The 21,329-nt window shown below is 41.7% G+C and overlaps 1 protein-coding gene across 1 annotated transcript in view; it reads left to right on the forward strand.

Moving 5' to 3' along the window:
* Positions 1-21,329, forward strand: part of CACNA1I (calcium voltage-gated channel subunit alpha1 I) — a 495,446-nt gene that overhangs the window by 381,898 nt on the left and 92,219 nt on the right. Inside the window, exons 14-17 of the mRNA XM_069968882.1 lie at positions 10,394-10,549; positions 15,489-15,579; positions 16,746-16,942; positions 17,719-18,117. Of these exons, the coding sequence (XP_069824983.1) occupies positions 10,394-10,549; positions 15,489-15,579; positions 16,746-16,942; positions 17,719-18,117 (843 nt within the window). The remainder of the gene's footprint in view (positions 1-10,393; positions 10,550-15,488; positions 15,580-16,745; positions 16,943-17,718; positions 18,118-21,329) is intronic.

The raw sequence follows: 21,329 nt of genomic DNA on the forward strand, positions 1-21,329 counted from the left end.
TTCAATATTACGCTTATATAAAGTCATTGGAAATTTAAAGTGTGTTTAAAGGGGTAGTGCGGCGGTAAAGAATTATTCACAGAATAACACACATTACAAAGTTATACAACTTTGCAACTTGGGCTGGGTTCACACTACGTATATTTGAGGCTGTATATTTCAGGCCTCATAGCAACCAAAACCAGGAGTGGATTGAAAACACAGAAAGGCTCTGTTCACACAATGTTGAAATTGAGTGGATGGCCGCCATATAACAGTAAATAACGGCCATTATTTCAATATAACAGCCGTTGTTTTAAAATAACAGCAAATATTTGCCATTAAATGGCGGCCATCCACTCAATTTCAACATTGTGTGAACAGATCCTTTCTGTGTTTTCAATCCACTCCTGGTTTTGGTTGCTATGAGGATCTAACTTGAGGACCAAATACAGCCTCAAATATACGTAGTGTGAACATACTGTAGCCTTGTAATGTATGTTATGTCTGTGAATGGCCCCCTTCCCCGTGTCCTACCACCCCCACCCGTGTACCCGGAAGTGTGGTGCGCTATACATACCTGTCATGTGCCGACTTGGGGTACACGGGTGGGGGGGGACAAGGGCAAGGAGGCTATTCACAGACATAACATACATTACAAAGTTGTATAACTTTGTAATGTGTGTTATTCTGTGAATAATTCTTTACCGCCGCACTACCCCTTTAAGTTCAGAATTGTGAAGTCTTTTTTTTTTTTTACTCATCTTGCTGTTTTCTTGGGTCTGTGATTCTATATCTGACAGAAAATGTATTTTTATACTGCACCATTTTTGTGAACTATCATTGGACGCTTGAAATTCTGTGCATATTAATGTACGCCTGAGAGGTTTTGAAGTCTACATAAAATCAGGGAGATGTATAGGAGCAGTCGGTAGTTAACAGCCCATGGTAGAGAATATTGTGTTAATGTGAATCCAAGAGTGCAATAAAGTTCATGCTTGAATTTAAGCTTTGTGTTAGGTGATGGATCCCACAGATGAGATGCATAAAGAAACACTGATATAATACAGTGGTGCCTTGGATTACGAGCATAATTTGTTCCGGGACCGAGCTTGTAATCCAAATCCACTCTTAAACCAAAGCAAATTTTCCCATAAGAAATCATAGAAATGCAGACAATTGGTTCCACACCCAAAAATAATCATTTGTTATTCTAAATAACATGTAAAACAAATGAAACAAACATTCAGAAACAGCAGAATCTGTGATATTATCAGTTACTGTACAGTAATGGAGAGGATGGGAAACACAAGGACTGACAGAGACTGCAGGGAGCATGAAGGAATGAGCAGGACAGATGTGGCCACATACATGCAGCACTCTCTGTCCGGGGAGAGAGGGGTTACAGCTATGGAGAGATTACCTCCACAGTCCTGTCCCCTGATGTGAGCCCCAGCCTGAAGTGGATATGCTATGATTTGGAAGGTGAGGGAGACTTGCTGGGTCAGAGTACAGTGCTGTAGACCCCGCTATGCAGACCATGCCCCTCCTCCACTCGCACTCCCACCCAGTACAGGGAGCTCTTAAACCAAAGCAATGCTCTTAAACCAAGTCTCAATTTTTAAAAACTGTGAGCTCTTAAACCAAAACGCTCTTAAACCAAGTTACTCTTAAACCAAGGTACCACTGTACAAGATGAAATGAGGAAATGGTTCATCCTCCAGACAGGCAGGCGTATGGCAGGAAATTGGGTGGAAGAGATCCGTCTATTGATATAGAAGAATTACTGTATATTGATTGATTGATTGATTGATTGATTGTTGATAAATATATCTTTTACTGTACAAAAGGTAACTGTTGTAAGATGTAAAGATTTTTCTTTAACATTTATAGCAAAGGAAACAGAGAAGATAGCAATGTTTTTTTACTCGTTGGTAGGAGGGACCGTTTCTGCCAAGCCATGGTTGTTGGCTTATAGAAACTAAACTGTGATCAAGACAGATTGGAGCTCCACTTGTTAGTGAAAAAAAAACTATATATGGCTATGTTCACACAATGTCAAAAATGAGAAAAGGTGTCTGTTATTGCCGCAACTTAATTCAGTGCAATTCATTGAAGTCAAAGGGATGACGGACGTCCAATGCACACAATGTACAAGATGACGGATGTTGTCTGCACTGACAATGGCGTAGCTATCATAGAGGAAGGCCAGGCAGCTGCTATGGGGCCCATGCCGCAGGGGGGGGGGGGCGGGATGCATGGGAAAGATAAGAGCCATCCTTTCTCCTTGTACTGCAATGTTCCCAATGTACTGCAATGTGTAAGTGGCCCAAAGTTCACTTACTGTACATGCTGCAACACAAAAAAGGGTTAAAAAGCATAAGACAAGGATACCTGTGCTTTACTGCTATGAAAACCCCTGACTTCTGTTCTCCAGAACTCATGTAGAGGTCAGGGGAGCAGTGAAGCAGAGATCTCCTCGTCTTCTGCTTTCTAACTCTTTTTTTGTGTTGCAGCATATAAGTGAACTTTGGGTCACTTACACACTGCAGTACATAAGGGGTTAAGCAGAAGGTAGTCTGCTCCTGCACCTATGTATTTCACCATAAGGGATCCTAATGGGCCCTTACAGTTAAATACAGTGGACTGACAGAGCAAGCAGCCATTGGTGTCTGCCTCTGGCCACAAGAGATTTTATGTTTTAGCCACATCACCAAGTGTAAATATATGTTTAACAAGTGTCTAAAACACATACCGTATTTTCCGGCGTATTAGACGACTGGGCATATAAGACGACCCCCAACTTTTCCAGTTAAAATACAGTTTCTCACCGTACTCACCATATAAGACTACCCCTCTTCCAACACACACCAAAGAAAAATCAATAAAAACATCAGTCCGCAGCGAAATCTGAAAGGCACAGAGGGAGGTACAGTAATATCCATATGATACAAGGGTGGGCCAGATGGGTGAAAGAGGTGTGTTCTTCTGGGCACAGCGCCACTGTACCGTATTCTCTCTTTTTTCCATACCACGGACACCTGCAGCCTGATCGTCGGACGTCTTTCTGTTCCCTATCACCGTATGCGGTGACTGCAGATTCTCCAGTCCAGTTCCAAAGTTCCAGTCATCTCAGCTAGCTTTTGGTGTACATTACACCAGGATTCCGAAACCTTTTGTATAGTAAAATTGCCAATTTTCCTTCTAAAACTGTATAGTGCTTATATGAAGATCTTAACTAAGCTCTTGTTTTTGCCTACTTGCCACCAATTGCAAGATAAAATGCATATCATCAAGCAGTTCCCTGTTCTTTATTTCTGAGAATCAGTCGTAAAGTAACGACTAGGGATTGCTTAGAGTGAAAATTGCAGATCCTACAGAGTCTATAAGCTAATTGTTCACATGGATCGAAAGCCAACGGCCAAGCTTCTAATTATCTTCTTTGTATTTTCTTAGTATTGCTAACAGGAGCAATGCTCAACCAGCTAGGCTTTTATCCAGCAAAGCTTTTATCCGTATCAGAGGCCTAGTTTTGGTAGAAGTGACCTATGTACAACATATAAGGCTGGGTTCACACTATGTTTTTTTCATCCTTTTTTTCATCCATTTTTCCATTATAAATAAAAACAAAACACAGATTAAAATGTTTTTTTTTCTGGTCGATCACAATTTTGTGCACGCTAAAAAAACAGATATGCTTTAATCCCTTTGTTTATAACGGAAGCCAATGGAAATCGGATGCACACAAATGCCCACAAAAAGGATTTAAAAAAAAATGTAGTGTGAACCCAGACAGTGACGACTGTGTTTACTGCAATCCAACATGGGGCTCGTACCATTGCCTTATTATAGCTTTGTGCAGATGCGATATATTTATAACATATGTGCAAACTAAAACCCATACGACTATAAAATAATAATGTTAAATCAGAAATTACATACTGAACAAATTAACCCAAATTAACACCCAAACGAGAGGCCAGAAATAACAGTTTGAGAGTCCTCCGTGCAGTTCTGGTAACACAGATGAAGAACGCTATTTATAACAACAGACGCAGGAAAAGGAATTGAAGATTTCTTCACTCCATCTATGTAAATGTAATTTGACAACTGAATTCACTGGATATTTTATAGCACTTTACAAAGATCAGCTAAAATAAAAGTAACGGGAAACTATTCTACACCACTAACAATTGGGAATGACACCAAACAAGGTTTTTAAGTCTAACACTTTCTTTTCTATGGAAGTTCTGATAAAAAGGGTTAGGACCAAAATATAACAGGACTAGAGATGAGTGAATGCACAGTAAGTCTGGGTTTGCGTAAACCCGAACGATTGGTATTTGAAGCGACTCTGTACCCACAATCTGTCCCCCCAAACCACATGTACCAAATGCTCAGTACTTGAATCTCGGTGGCTGGAGATGTTGGATGCAGGGCTACATTCTAAGGCGGCATACACCCTCTCCAGCCAACTGGGATTCAAAGTGACTCTGTACCCACAATCTGACCCCCCCTCCCAAACCACTTGTACCTTCGGATAGCTGCTTTAAATCCAGGATGTGTCCTGGGGTCCGTTTGACACGTGATGCAGTTATTGTGCTAAAAAACAACAACTTTTAAACTGGCTGCCGCGTGTAAAACAGCTGTGGCCTAGAATTTCTGTGCCCTAACTTTCCACCACCCCTCCAGCCCTCCTGCCGACCCTCTTCATCATTAGGAATGTCCCTAGAACATTTTCTCCTGTCTGAACATTGCACAGATGATTAACGATCCAGCCCATGTGCCGTGCTGACACAGGTGATGAACAGTAGAAAATCTGCCTGGAGCATTCCTAATGATGAAGAGGGTGGGGAGGAGGGACAGAGGGGTGGTGCAAAGTTAGGGCACAGATATTTTAGGCCACGCCGTTTGACACAGGGCTGCCAGTTTAAAAGTTGTTTTTTTAGGACAATAACTGCATCACGTGCCGAACGGACCCCAGGACAGATCTTGGATCAAAAGCAGCTATCCGAAGGTACAAGCGGTTTAGGGGGGGGGTCAGATTGTGTGTACAGAGGCTTTAAATCCCAGTGGCTGGAGAGGGTGGATGCCGCCTTAGAATGTAGCCCTGCATCCAACATCTCCAGCCAAAGAGATTCAAATACTGAGCATTTGGGTTCATGCACAATGTAAGATTGTTCATCTCTAAACACAACCAAAGAGTTTGCATGGAGAACACGTCTGTGGCTTACACAGATGACTAACACACTATTAGTAAAATTGCAAACTTTAAAAGGCCGTGAAAGTTTAATTTGAAGACTGATGCAGCTATCTCATTGTCCTACCATAGTCTGGTTTATATAACCATAAAGGGGTTGTCTAGGAAGGACACCTTTCAGGTACATGCCGGCTGCCTTTCAGCTTTGTTCCGCTCCCTGCCGCTCCTCTCCAGGTGCCGGGAAAAGCTGAATCCAGTCCTGGGAAACTTCTCCAGTAATAACATACAAATATTAGGTTGACAGATATCCAAATGATTGCACGTCAAGCAGTCATATGTTGTATTTTTTTCCTCAGTATCTATGCTTTATATGATGTATGAGTAGGAATGAACTAAGTACAGCTCTATATCATGCTTGGAACTGCAGACTTTGGCAGATAGCTGATGACATAATTTATACCTGACTCTTAGCTGCTGGCTGTTTGCAAAGTTGTATAATCAAGCACAAGTGTTATAGAGGCTAGGCTGAGCTGCACATGCACACCCTCTCACTCCCCCACCTCTGCCTGCCCTGCATAATTTATCTACAAGGCTCAGTAATCTTCACCCCCACCCCTGTCCCTACTTACTTGGCGTAGGCAATGGTCAGAGCCAAATAGGTAACATTAAGTGACATACTGTATCAATGACAATAGGTTTTCATATGTATGCTATGAAAAGCATAAGGTTGCCCAAAAGTCTGACTTAAAGCAAATGTACCATCATGGACACTCAATTCCACGGAGCAATAATCGGCTGAATCGGGCCAATTCAGCCAATTATCGCTTCATGGAATATGCCCCTTACGCTGTTCTCCTAAACACTCTGTAATCTGACAGAGCACAGATAATAATACAGTCCCAATGCCAGACAATGGTGATTGACTGTCTGAGTGTAAGGATAAGCTTTGTATTAAGGCTGTCAATCAAGCCCGTCCTGCAAGAGGGGCAGGGTGCTACATCCTAACAGATAAACAATACTCAAAAACATAATCACGCTACAATGAATAGACAAAATTTTCTCTGTTTTACCGGATTGCAGATGCTCGTAATAACAGTGTCAGAACGTTCTCCTGACCTATCAGGTCCCAGGGCCAGTTCGCGAGGTCTCAAGGACCTGAAAAGTTTTCTTTAAGTGCAAAAGGAAAACTAATTTGTAGGGGGGGAAAAAAACATTTCTGTAAATTACTTCCATTGTTAAATCTTAAATGAAATGATATTGTGCTTCTCTGTGGAAGACGTAATTTACGGAATCGTTTTGCTACGAGAGTTTCTGACAAGTATTGCCTAGATGGCTCCCATGTTCTGTGTGTGCTTTAAATTCATTAAATCTGCATTAAAGCACATTTTAAAATAATTAAATTTCCTCTGTCAGATTTCAGCAGCTGTTTTCTCATATAGAAAATAAATAAGTTGCAGTTTTCAGGACAAAAAAAAAAGGCTGCAATATGCCCGTATCGTAAGCAATGTATTAATTTTGACATGTGTTAGGGGAGAAAAGCGGGAGAAGGTAAATTATGCAGATGTATATACCTGCTAATTAATCGCACTATTTAGTTTACAGTAATTATTTAATCGCTATTTTACAGTTTACAGAACTTAGTGTAACTCTCGAAACTTTACCATTATGATAAATAAACTGATGTATTATGTGAAATGAATGTACAAACAGTTATGAAAACGTGTACTTTGCTACAAGTGCCTTGTTTGTCTTCTGTGTCATGCCCTGCTGCCTTTGATTACAACCATTTTAAGGTATCCACCGAGATGGTCGAGCATGCTCAGTTCACTTGCATATAGCTTGTTAAAGGGGTAGTGCGGCGTTTAAAAATTATTCACTAAATATCACACATTACAAAGTTATACAACTTTGTAATGTGTGTTATGTAAGTGAATGGCCCCCTTTCCCATGTCCCCCCACCCCCGGAAGTGTGGTGCAGTATACTCACCAGATTACTGTCGACCCCAGACGCCATCTTGGTCCGAACTACGTCATCTTCGGGAGGCCGGCCGGACCACTCCAGCCGTCCCTCATGCCGGCCCCCCTCTGCCACGTCATCGGCTGCTCAACGGCGATTGGCTGAGCACATTTCGACCCAAGATGGCAGCCGGGGTCGACAGTAATCTGGTGAGTATACTGCACCACACTTCCGGGGGTGGGGGGGACACGGGGAAGGGGGTCATTCACTTACATAACACATTACAAAGTTGTATAACTTTGTAATGTCTGTTATTTAGTGAATAATTTTTAAACGCCGCACTACCCCTTTAATCTCTATTGTGTAGGCAAGCAAGGGAGTGTGTAAGAAAATGTGTGCTCTATTGTATGGCAGCGGCAGGTTCACAATCCAGACAGGAAATCAGGTGATCTGATCCAGTGGCGTAACTAAAAATGGATGGGCCCCATTGCAAACTTTTGATTGGGCCCCCATCTTTCCTACTGACCACTAAGCCATCAAGTCTAACTGCAAGTGCTCATCACAAGTGTTTGCAGTAAAGTGACATTTGCAGAACTCAGGAGGCCTGCTTGGCCACCTGGTGCTTCAAATCATGACAGCTAAGGAGGACGCAGTGTATTCAGGAGGGAGCCACCATGTATTTTACATACACAGTTGACCACCAGCTAATAACCAGAGTAACCACCTTGTGCAGCATGGACAGCAGTTAGACAAGAGGAGAGTAAAGATGAGCGCAACTTAAGCATGCTTGAGTCTGACTGATCTGCATTTAAGTACCAGTGGCTGAAGAAGTTGGATACATCCTTAGGCTATGTGCACACTTTGTAAGAGACCGGCCGTTCCGTGATTCCGGCAGGGTCACGGAACGTCCGGTCTCTGAAAAGATCATCCCGGACAGATGATATTTAGCGACGCAGGGTTCTGATGCGGGCTCATCTGAACTTTCCACTGCCCCCTATTTAGCGTGCAGCCGCAGACGCTTGCTCCATAGTGTGCACTGACAGGGTTTTCTGCGGCCGCAGAAAACTGACATGTCAGTTGTTTGCAGCGCCGCTAGGGATCCTGGCCGGAGCGTATACTATGCGTATACGCTCCGGCTGGGATTCCATAGGCAGCAATGGTACGTATATTTTTGTATCAATCGTTGTTCAAAGGCCATGGTTTTACGAAAATATACGTTGTGTGAATATAGTCTTAGGGAGTGTAGGAAAACCTTTTCAAGTAGCCTTACAGCTGCATCCAACTTCTTCAGCCAAGGTTATTTAAATACCGAACGATTAGACGCATGAGTGAGTTGCACTCATCTCTAGTGGGGCCTGGAAAATCATGGTAGGGTAGAACCTGGAAGCCTTGGTCATGTTCTTCCAACCAATGTCAGACATTTATAGCTGTGTGACTTGTCGCATTTTTATGATGGAGGATCCCATCCTCCCCAGGTGTTGCAAAAATCCTATGTAGCTCAGGTACAGTATGTTATCTCTTGTTTAGTGTTCCATTGAATAGGGATGAACTTTAAAAACAGACAAAACCAATAGTCAGGAAATGAAAATGAGCCAATTATTTTTTCATATTTTTCTAACTGTATTTTGTTAGTTGTTTTTTTGTTTTTTAAACCCTTAGTTTCACCATTAGTGAAATCAGTCCATCAAATAATATTTTACTTTTACTCATGTGGAGATAAATGAGATAGATGAGCATTTGGCATAGACTCCCCAGAAATCCATCCAAGCTTCCAGATGTCTATATCATGATAGAAAATACAACAGGAAAATAACTGTGAGATGTGGTGTCAGCTCATTGAGCAATTACACAGTATACACGTAAATGTAGGCAATCGCTTATTAATTTATACTTTGTCCATAGATGAAGGATAGAAATCAGTTTGCGCATAGTTATTATTTAACCTACTGTATAGTCATAGTCAAACACATGTATGTATGTTTTCTTGGATAATCTCCTGTATGGCTATAGATCAAAAAATATATATAACATACGTTTACCTCCCTGGCTCCCAAACTGCCATCTGTACTATGCCGCTCTCGCCCCCCGGATACATGTCCATTATTGGTTTTGTTTTCACTCACCCCCTCAGAGGGCATAGAAATGAGTCCTGGCCAGCCAACCCATTTCATTTCTGAGTCAAACTCACTTGCCCTCTATCCAGAAGAGATTGCGGGGGGTCCATCGTCCACTGGAGATATCTGAGTACAGCACTCAGCTCTTTCCGGCAGTTTCATATAGAATGAATGGGGCTTCGGGTCATATACCGACCCATGGCTCTATTAATAACAAAAGGGGCCAGAACGCCAATCTAGAGATCCCCAGCGGGCATGAAGGTCGGACACCCCGTTGTCTCATATTTGTCCTTTATTCTGTGAATAGGGGACAAGCTAGGTTAAGTCAGAAAACTCTTTTAGAGCTATGTTCACACACAATACATTAAAGAAAAAAATGGCAGTAAATATGTATATAATATGACTGTATTTTTTATTATATGATGTCCTACATCAAAGTACATCTGTGCACACATTTAAAGGGGTACTCTAAAGAAAAAAATTGTCTACTGTACAGTAGTGGTTAGACATGTTAATATGGACCTGAGGAAGTATACAAAAGAATATAAAACACGTTGTCAAATTAAGCATCTTAGAGTTAATGCTAATACTCAGTGGGGGAAATTTACAAATGCTGTGCCCCTGGCATACCTGGTTACCAGTTGATAACTCCATATTGCACATGGGGAGCTAAGGATGAAGGTATGTGTCTTACCTTCATCTTCTGCACCATTCCCAAGCAGTTTTTAGTGAAATCCTGTGTCCAGTTAGGCTGTTTGACGCACTGGGGGTGGGCTAAAGCCCCAAGACCACCAGTCAAGCCCACCCCTTGCTGGCCCGCTCCACTGATAATTATTAGAAGGGACGGGTGGCAAGGGGTGGATGGGCCCTCTTGGGGCCTTAGCCTCACCCCCAGTGCTCCAAACTGCCTTATCGGACACAGGATTACACTACAAACTGCACGGGGATGGAACATAGGATGAAGGTAAGAGACATACTTTCATCGTTAGCGTCCTGTGTGCAACATGAGGGTTAGATTAGTCTGACTTGCTAATAGTTCCCCATTAAATAAAATTATGTACCTTTTGCACCTTGAGCATTGTGATGCCTGATATGAATTTAATACCTAGGTCTATACCGTATACTCTTTCCACTCTCCTCTAGATCTTGACACAGGAAGACTGGAATGTGGTGCTGTATAATGGGATGGCCAGTACATCTCCTTGGGCTGCTCTCTACTTTGTGGCCTTGATGACATTCGGGAATTATGTACTCTTCAATCTACTGGTTGCTATTTTGGTGGAAGGGTTCCAGGCAGAGGTAAGATAAATGTTGTATATGTTTTTTTTTTTTTTTTACTATACAATGTATAAGCCTATTACTGGTATCCGAGGAGCAATCCATAAAGGGTGTCAAATCTGCCGAGAGATGCCAATGCCTTTGAAGCCAATGGATAGAAAATATAATTTGACAGCATGTAAGAACTTCCTGACCTAACTAGTCTATCAATGTGTAATGAGATTTAAAGGAACGCGGCCAAGTAATCTGTAAACAGGCAGCATTATTATTTTAAGGGCCATTCTTGAACTATGCCAGTCGTATAACTTATGCTAATTCAAAGCGGTTTAACTGGGACTGTATTTATTTTATCTTGAATTCTCATACATAATAAAGTGAAATCTATTTATTCATCATTCCATCATTTGTGTTCTCTTCCACCGGCCCATCTCATAGGACTCTGCTCAGATTGCTATTGTGATACTGATTGCAAGGTCATGCTTCTCGAGATGCAGCAATGACGTAAACAGGGAGATCAGATGTTCAGGTATTGTTGGAATCAGAATGGCTGCGCTAGTTTATTTTATAGCTCTGCCATTGTAGTTAGTGGTCTTTATGTCAACGTATTTGTACATGGCAGGATCAAGTATGTAACATATTATTTCCTACAGAAAGAGACCAGCATTCTTTTGACAAGATAGAGAAGCTTTTTTTTTGTTGTTGTTAGAAAAAGCTATACTCATCATCTCATCCTCTGCTGCTGCTTTTCTCTACCTCCCAGTCCCTATCTCCCCACCAGTAAATGGTAAATGCCGGCGAGCCAAATAGGGGGTGGGTCACCACCGTGCCAAGTGCTCGCCTTACTAGGTGGTACTTGTGCGTCAATGGGAAATGAAGAAGTGGTGACCAGCAGGGACTATGTACCACCAGAAAAGCAGCAGCAAGGGACCAGACAGGTATGCTTAGCTGAGTTCTTTATTAAAATAAAAAAAAAAATAAAGAAAATTAAGGACTATCCTTTTCACACTTTTACCCCACAAAGACCATTGTGGTAAGCTAGGGAAAAATCCACAATACAATGCTAAACCTACAATTCTAAGGCTAGAATAATCACAAATTATTAAAAAACTATAGTACTTTTATTCTACCTTGATAACCCGACGTATGTTTCATTCCTTAGCTTCTTCAGGGAAAGGGGCTAATGAGGTAGGAAGGTAAATAGTGGTGTGAAATAGTGTAGAGAAATAATAATAATATAGTAAAATTAAGATCTGGCACCTGGAACGCAGAACACTAACCAGTACAAGCAGAAAAAGGCTCCATGAGTAGAAATGACTGAACAGAGGACCAACTCTTTTCACTGCATGGCACCAGAAGGCAGGAGGTGCGAGAACATAATGAAGAATGAATACTTACCCATCCCTGTACCCCTGTAGTGCCACTCTCATTGTTATCGCCCAGTTGCTGGATGTCATTTTCTCCTGGCTTCCTGGTACGTTTGCTGCAACGTAATGGCCCCGCTGATGGATTGCCTGCTCAGTCAGTCAGGACTGCAGCTCTGTCCTGCCCCAGTCACTGATTGGCTAAAAGTGCAATCCATTAGCCGCTTACGTGACATTGCAGCAGGAGCTACAGAAGGCCGGTGGCTGTCAGAGATCAGTAAGGCAGCACTGAGGGGGCACGGGGATGGGTAAGTATACATTCTTTACTATACTCCTGCACCCCCCTGCCTTAAGTTTGAAGTGCTATCTATCTATCTATCTATCTATCTATCTATCTATCTATCTATCTATCTATCTATTTCTACAGGTTTTAATGTCAAATGCCCTAATTGTTAATTAAACCCATTCTCCTCCTGTCTGGGGATATAAGTCAAGCTGGACGGCACAGCTGCATACAGGAATATTAATGTGCATTAGGAGGATTTAATGTTTAAATAGCCGGCAATTACAAGGCTCTAATTATAATTAGTATCAACCATATGTTATGTGGGAATAGCTCCGTCCCTTTTCCCATCGGTGTTTTTAGCAAATCTTGGCCACAATTGCTTAAGTGGAAAATATGAAAATGACCTTATTGGTATGCGTAACACGGGGATCTTCTGTTATGTAACAGGGTCAAGTATTTCATTCATCGCTGGGTACTCGAGGGTCAACATCATCTTCCTGGATCCAATTTCTGATTCACCCTCTTCAGCTATGACACTTACCATAGAAGTGACTTTGGTTCCTACTTGTACATTAGATCAGATCATTTTCATGATTATCATTTTAATAAACCTTGTACAAGACTATACATATAGAAAAGGAATTAGCAGTAGGGGGCTATGTTCACACTACGTAAGTCTCCGGACGTAGCGCGTTCCGTGAATAAGCGGCCAGAGATTTACATAGTTTGCGTACAATGGAAAGTATACAATCTACGGCTGCACAGTTCACACTACGTAAGAACTTACGCCCAGATCGTACGCGGCGCCATAAAAATGAACCAGACCATTGTTTGAGGACGAAAATGGTGTAACTTACGCCCGTAGCGTAACATGCGGTCCCGTACGTAGTGGTGATTTCTTCATTTTTGCACTTTTCTTTGCCGATCCAAAAGGTTCTGTGGGGTGTCCAGGGCTAGGCGAAGATTTCCAAGTAAAAGACCGCTGTCAGATCACTACGTAGGGCGCTCAGGAAGCGTAAGTAGACTACGGGCGTAAATTCGCGGACCGTACGTAGCCAGCCGCAACTTACGTAAATCCCCGGCCGGAGTTTAACACGTATTCTGTATGTTCGGCCGCGAAAATATGCGGCCGGACATATACGTTGTGTGAACATAGCCTAACATATGATGGTCTTCTCAACAGTCCCGTAATCAGGAATAACATTAAAACCACTAATGGGTGGAGTAAATAACATGGATTATCTGGTGATGATGGCGTCTGTTATAAGGCAGCAGGTGAACTGGCAATACTCGATGTTTAAGTGAATGTACCATCAGTACATCCGCTTTAAGTTTTTCACATGAATACAATGGTGCCGCCACGGAGAAGCCGGTGCTGCAGTCCGTTTTTTGAACTGCAGACCAATTCCCACTTACGGCCCCATTTTATTCCAGGGCACCGGCCAGGGTTGAAGCACTGGAAGCGAGCCGGCCAACCCCCAGTGGGAAGAAACCCCTCTATGACGTGGCTCCATTGATTCTGAAGAAGTGGGCGGGGGGTTCCTCCCACTGGGAGGGGAGGGCCCGCCTCCAATGCTTTAGCCGGAGCCCAGGAATAGAACAGCGCCGTACGCAGGAACAGGGCCGCTGGCTCTTATGACTTGTTCTGATAGGACTACTGTAGCTTAAGCTTAAGGATATTGCTCTTATTACTAATTGTATTAAAGGGGAACTCCAGCTAAATATTTTTCTTTTCCAATCAACTGGTGTCAGAAAGTCATATAGATTTCTAACATGTCATAGTAACATGACATTCAGATCGAGACGGGGCGAGGGTATCTCAGCCTCTGGACCCCTAATGATGTTACCTTATGACATGTGACTACGACATATCAAAACATTCTTAAAGGGGAACTCCAACTAAATGTTTTTTCTTTCAAATCAACAGGTGTCAGAAAGTTAGATATATTTGTGTTTACTGTATTGGTATTTGTATTACGTGTGTATACTTGCATTTAAAAACAGAGGTGGCAACAGAGAGCAGTGTGTCAGACTGGAAAGAATACACCACTTCCTGCAGGACATACAGCAGCTGATAAGTATTTGAAGACTTGTGATTTTTAAATAGAAGTAATTTACAAATCTGTATAACTTTCTGACACCAGTTGATTTGAAAGAAAAAAACATTTTGATCCCCTTCTGATCTGAACATCTGTCATATTCCTAGGCTGCCAACCTTCTCAGATAGGTAAGTGACACATCCACTAATTTTAGCTTGATACAGGTTCGCTCCATCTATGAGATTCAGGTTCCTCCATATAGTTATAAGAAAAACCAGCCATTCAGCAGAGGGTGGAGTGAGCCTGCAACTCGTGAATACTGGGGGCTCGTGCCTCCCAGCGCTACAAAACTAAAGCACATGCACACATAAGTGACACACTACTGAGATCAGCATGTCTGTCACTTCTTTCCGCTGCTTTTAGAGCTTGCAGCATAAACAGGTTGACAGGTCCCTTTAACCAAACGTCTACTATGACCTCTGCTGCCTGGCATTCAGAGAGGATTAGATTTTCCTGTATCAAATTACTGAATGATGCCTGATGTAACAGTAAAATTGGTTTCATAGATGTATAACACTTATAAAAAAATTTATTGTACAAAACTATAATACAGCCAAGTAATATAACAGAGTAAGCTTGCACAAGGCTTAGCGTCAGCGTCATGTGATGTGGCTCAGAGCTTACACCTGGAAAAAGGTGACGTTCCACTTATTCCGGAAGTGGACTATTGTATGTGACGGCAATGAAAATCCACAGACTCCTCATTCACATGCATGGGATGAGGATTGTTGTCCCTTATCGTCCCTATTAGGCTGTGTTCACACTGCCTTTTTGCAATCCGTTTAACTTATACGTTTTATGAAAAAAAAAACAGATGCAATTGTGTCTCATCCGTTTGGATCCATTTTTCCATTGACTTCCATTATTTAAAAAAATGCATGGAAACGGGTGCGTTTTTTTTTTAACAGACACAAAAGTAGTGTTTTTCTGTCTGTTAAAAGTAACCAATTAAAAACGGATACGTTGAACGGATTGCAACGAAACACAGTGTGAATCCAGCCTTATTTAACAATTTATCCTGTATTACCAAATAGGTTGAATAGTACAAGAATTCTAGTATGGTGCACTGTATGGATATCCCCAGAAGGCAATGGAATACTACAGAAAATGAATCTCTCAGTGACCATTGTTCATCAGTAGGATGAAATAAATCACATATGATGAAGAAGTACAAATATCATGAGAAATATTAATAAGAGTTTGGTTATTTACAGGGTGACGCCAATAGGTCGTATTCTGATGAAGAAAGGAGCTCTTCGAACATGGAAGACTGTGACAAATATCGAGAAACTCAGACTGGGTCAGGTACAAATAATCACTTACTAGAAACTAGCAAAGTTTGAGCATGTTCCAGATCATCTGAACCTGAACGCTCTGTATTAGATTACCAGTGGCTGAAGAAGTTGGATGCAGCCCTAGGGAGTCCCAGATACGGCCTATGGCCTATGACTGTACACATGTTTTCCAGGCACCCTTAGGGCTGTGTCCAACTTCTTCAGCTACTGGTAATCAAACGCTAACAGTTTGGGTTTAATGAACCCAATCATGCTCAACATTCTCTCATTTACAAGTTTACAAGTACGTCGGTCTTATATTAGGCCCCGCTCCCTTTTTTGCGGCAGGATTCACTAAGAGGCGTATGCCTCTCAGTGAATCCCTCCGGCCGGGCGCCCGAATCTGCGCCCGGTGTACCAAATCTACACCTGCTTCCAGCAGGTGTAGCTTTGCGTCATGATTTGCGGCTGCGAGCAGGCCTAAATCATGATAAATGAGGTGCGGGGGGAGGCCACACCTCCTCCCCACCTCATCACGCCCCCGCAAGCTCCGCCAGCCCGCCCATTGGGCGAGCTGGGCACACGGGAGGTGCATGCCAGGGAGAAGGGGCAAATGTGCACCTTCTCCCTGGCGTACGCCATTGGCGTAAGCTTCATAAATCCCCTCCCCCCATAGTATCCAAAAAAATAAGCAAGGAACAAGGTCTGTATGCTTCATATCACAGTATTACCATATTGCAGAAGAGCAAATAAATGCTAAAAGGTCTCAGCAGCCTTTTTCACTTTAAGGCCCAATAGAAGCCCTTTATAAACTCTTAGAAACATTCATTTTGGACACCAAATAGCTACCCTCTTATGTTAAAGGGGTAGTCTGCTTGGATTCCTTTCTATGTGTTCAGTTTGGCAGTAGGACATATACCTACCTTCCCCGTTCCTACCATCACCCCATTCTCCCAGAGATGGTCCCTCTCCCCAACAGTTTCTGTGTTTGGAATTTATTTGTGCACTGCCTGCTCAGCCAATCATCAGCAGCAATGGTGTCCCACCTGAGTTACCATTGGCTGAGAGGGAGGTTCACCAGCTGACCCTAAACACAGCAAGCAGCACTGTGGGAGAACGGTGTGTGTGGGTTGGGGGGGGGGTGTCAGTAAGTTAAGTTTAGTTCATACTCCCTAATTTTGTAATTTTTATTCTTAGATCCAAAGCTTTGCGCTGTTCCAATGACTCCAAATGGACACCTTGAGAACAACCCTATTACAAGCCAGCAGATCACTGGAGGAGTTATGAACAGTTCCAGGAATTCTCTACAAAGAGAGCAAATGCTTTTAGCCATGGACTGCAGAAAAAGCAGTGTGATGTCACTAGGTCGAATGACCTACGATCAGAGAACTCAGGTAAGTGATCATCTGGTTGTATCTAGTGTTATCTATAGAATCGTCCTTGGTCACAAATGGGGAAAATTTTGGATGCATTGGGGAAATTTATTAGACTGGTGTCAAGTAGAATTGTCTTAGTTGCCCCTACAACCAATCAGATTCTACCTTTCATTTTTCAAAGTATCTGTGAGGAATGAAAAGTGGAATCCGATTGGTTGCTAGGGGCAACTGAGACAATTCTACTTTACACCAGCCCTAATAGGTGTACTAAGATGGCAGACATGTCATAGGACCCTGGCTCGCACGACATCCTATTGACACCCAGCAATCACATTGTGTATGGTGCTGACATAGGAAAGCCCCTCTCTCTGTCAAACCCCTTAAGTGCAACTTTTGGGAGAAATAATTTGACAATGGGGCGTTACCAGTTAGGAGTGTGTCCCTATAAAGTCTTGCACTGCACTAGTGCTATGCAAGTAACTCTTTTTTGTACCTCAGCCAATGAAGTACTGACACAAGCCTTAGTAGAAGAACACCTGCCCCTAGGATATACATACTGGCTGCCATCTTTGAATAAACAAAGTCCACCTTCACCGTCAGTGTGGTACTTCTGTGCACAAGATAATACTTTTAATTGTTAATTTAGAACAGACAGTCAATATTACAGCACTCTTGAGGTGCATCCATATCAATTAGACAGAGTGAGACTGAAGGAACACAACCACAACTGACAACACCCGAGCAAATAAATTGTGGTGAATGATTACTATATGTTCCTCATCTTTGGTTTACAGGCAGGAACTCGTCCACCCCATTGGAACAGAACTGGTGGATGGGGCAGCCGCAGGTCCAGCTGGAACAGCCTAGGCCGGCGCCCCAGTATTAAACCAAGACCATGTACAGCGGAACATGAATCTTTACTTTCTCGGGGAGAGGACCATCGAGAGAGGATACATTCCAGAAGAGCATCCAGCCTAAAACACAGGAGGGCTATGTCTCTAGACAACAAGGGCTCCCAAGATATCCCCGATCACCCGGGACCACATACAAATCACAAGGCATCCTGCAAAGTGAGCTGCTCGTCTGGAGAATATCATGACCCATCTGGGAAAGCTTCTCAGATTATGAAAGATGTTTTCCCCAAGATGAACAACCGGAAAGATAAGGAAGAGGAAGAAGAGGAGATAGATTATGTAAGTAATGGGATCAGATAAGTGCATGCCGATCAATCTTACTTTTTACTGTGTGTATCTGTTGGAGTTTACTGGACTTCAACATGTTGGGGGCTTAAAAGTTTGCTCCTATATGTAACTGGTATATACTGTAGGACAGAAATTGCCAAGCACCTACCATTGGTGGTTATATAGGCCCTTTAGGTTCCACTAATAATGCAATGTAATGAAGCACTCAAAATGCGTTAATTCCATCAAATATCTTCCAGCCAACCAATTACAACCATAAGACACTTTAATTATCACTATTAATTATCATATCAACAAACAGGTGGCAAAACCCGTACCAGATGGTGCGTGTAACTTCTGGCAAGATACTCAAAAATCACTTTACAGTAGAACACTCCACATGTTCTATAACTTTCCATTTGTTATTATATGCAAAATGTTCTTTTATTACGAAAATAAAACAAATACCTGACACTTAGTGGACAATTTAGGTGGCCCCCTTTATGTGTTTGGTCTCCCATCAGTTGGTCAGTTTTCAGATATCTCAAAAGGGAACCATGGGCTGCACAGGAGCTTTATATTGTGCTCCAGAAAACCATATCAGCCAAATTGGGCTGATTGGTTCCCTTTAAAGAGGGTACCTTTGCAGCCCCCCCCCCCCCCCCTTCTTAAGCTGGTTCTAGGTTACATCCCTTAGCTAAATATCAGTAGATTTTAACCATCTAATCTGTTTCAGGGACTCCTGACTTTGGTTTTATTCCCATATTCCGTGCACAGTCCGTTAATTTGTAGAATCTGCTACAGAATGGAGTATGGAGCTCTTGGCATCATCATTATGTTGTTGGGCCTGTAGCTAAATATGAGTAGATTTTAACCTTCTAACCTTAATCTTTTTCAGGGACTCCCAACTTTGGTCTTATTTTCACGTTCCATGCAAGGTCCGTAAATACTTACAATCTGCTATGGAACAGAATATGGAGCTCTTGGCATCACTATTCATTATGTTGCCAGGAGCTCCGAATCAGTTTAAATCTTCACACTACTGTACTGACACAGTCTATGTCCACGTCTACTCTTTTGACTGTATTACAGTTGGTATTCTATTGCCAGCCAAGTTCCCATCAACTTTAATGGAGCGCAGCATTGCATTGAAATAAGGCTGTATTTTGGTAATATTTTACTGTGTGAACATAGCCTTACTGTAATTTATAACATTTTCCCATGTTATAAATAAAAATAAACGAATAAATAAATAAATAAACATGTTTGGTATCGCCCAAAATATTAAATTATCATATTCCTGATCTCGCAAGGTAAACGGCGTGAGCGCAAAAAAGTGCAAAATTTAGCATTTTTGGTCGCATCAAATCCAGAAAAATTGTAATAAAAAGCAATTAAAAAGTTGCATATGTGCAATCAAGGTACAGATAGAAAGAACACATCATGGGGCAAAAGAAAATGACAGCTCACGCTGCCCCATAGACCAAAGGATAAAAGCGCTATAAGCCTGGGAATAGAGCGATTTTAAGGAACATATATTTGTTAACAATGGTTTGAATTTTTTACAAGCCATCACATAATATAAAAGTTATACATGTTACATATCGTTGTAATCGTAACAACTTAAGGAACATATACAACAAGTCAGTTTTACCCCAGGGCGAGCGGCGTAAAAACAAATACCCTCCAAATAAAAACAATGTTTTTTTGTTTTGTTTTTTTCAATTTCACCACACATTGAATTTTTTCCTGGTTTTGCAGTGTACTTTATGCAAAAAATCAGCCTGTCATTGCAAAGTACAATTAGTGACGCAAAAAATAAGGGCTCATGTGGGTCTCTAGGTGAAAAAATGCAAGTGCTATGGCCTGTTAAGCACAAGGAGGAAGAAAACGGAAGTGCAAAAATCGAAATTGGCCCGCTCCTTAAGGGGTTAAAGCAGTTGCTTTGAAAGAAAAAAAAAATAAATATATATATATATATATATATATATATATAAAATTATTATTATTATTTTTTTTAAAGATTACCCCTTTAATACCTCTGCAATTTCACATTAATTTGAATGGGTTGCACACAGTATAAGCTTGGCTGCCCATTAATGATATAATGGACGTTCATTGCTCTGCCAACACAATGACAAATCTTCTATCCCTTACTGAGTGTTCATCGGCTTTGCTCTATCCCTTTTGGTTGACGGGTCCTCCAACAATACACTAATCTCAGAGTGTCCCGCTGCTGAAATGCCGAGTGATCAGATGTAATCTGTGGGAGAACCCAGCGGCAAGTGTTCGATCCCCCTGCGGTGCCACTGCAGGGAAAATGAATCATTACTCAGTTTACATTGAAATCAATGGCTTGTCTGCGTAATGCCGTCTGAAATCAATGGGCTATCTGCTCTTTGAAAGTTTGTTTTAAAAGAATAGCAGTTCTGAGTTTATGTAAAGTTTAGTAGCGTTGTGTTTTTATTGTTCAGTAATTTAGAAAAACAGCGGCTGTATGTGAGTGGTGGGGTATGGGTATTCCTTGTCACTGTCATGTTACAATGAAAACACTCATATGATATAATATACTAAGTATAATAATACTACCTTTCCCTTGTGCATTCATATGATATATTATAACCCTATCATATAACTCCACCCTTGCCTTGTGTATTCGTTAATCATGGAGTTAAAAATTAGCTTCCAGACAACTACAGCTAATCCTTGGCTCAGAAACGCTACCTGTTATAACTTTTTCCCACTGATCATCTCAGAAGAACACGCGGTTACTTTGTTGGGGCTCTGTACACCATACACTCATACAGTATGCACAAATTGCAATGAGAGTCTCGAGTGCTTACTATATGTGTGTGCTATGAGCTACAGCCTTATGTTACTGTATGTAATGTAGATATTGTGTAATGTAGACATACATATACAGATGTGTCCATCCTTACCCTTTTACAGATTTCTTTGTTCTGAAGTTCAGACAAAAAAACTTAAAATAATTATTTATATTTACAAAAGGCAGAAAATTACCCAGCAGATTATATACCCAAATCTGGGAATCCAATACCAATATACTTAACACCTATGCGCCTCCCAAATCTCAAATAACAAGAACAATTAAAGGGGTACTCCAGTATATATATATATCCATATATATAAATTTCCAGCTCACAAATGCACTATTCAGTACCATTCATAGCACTATAGTGGTGCTATGGATATGGTTTAATTAC

Source organism: Dendropsophus ebraccatus, chromosome 4, assembly GCF_027789765.1.
Source record: "Dendropsophus ebraccatus isolate aDenEbr1 chromosome 4, aDenEbr1.pat, whole genome shotgun sequence".
NCBI classification, from domain to species: Eukaryota; Metazoa; Chordata; class Amphibia; order Anura; family Hylidae; genus Dendropsophus; species Dendropsophus ebraccatus.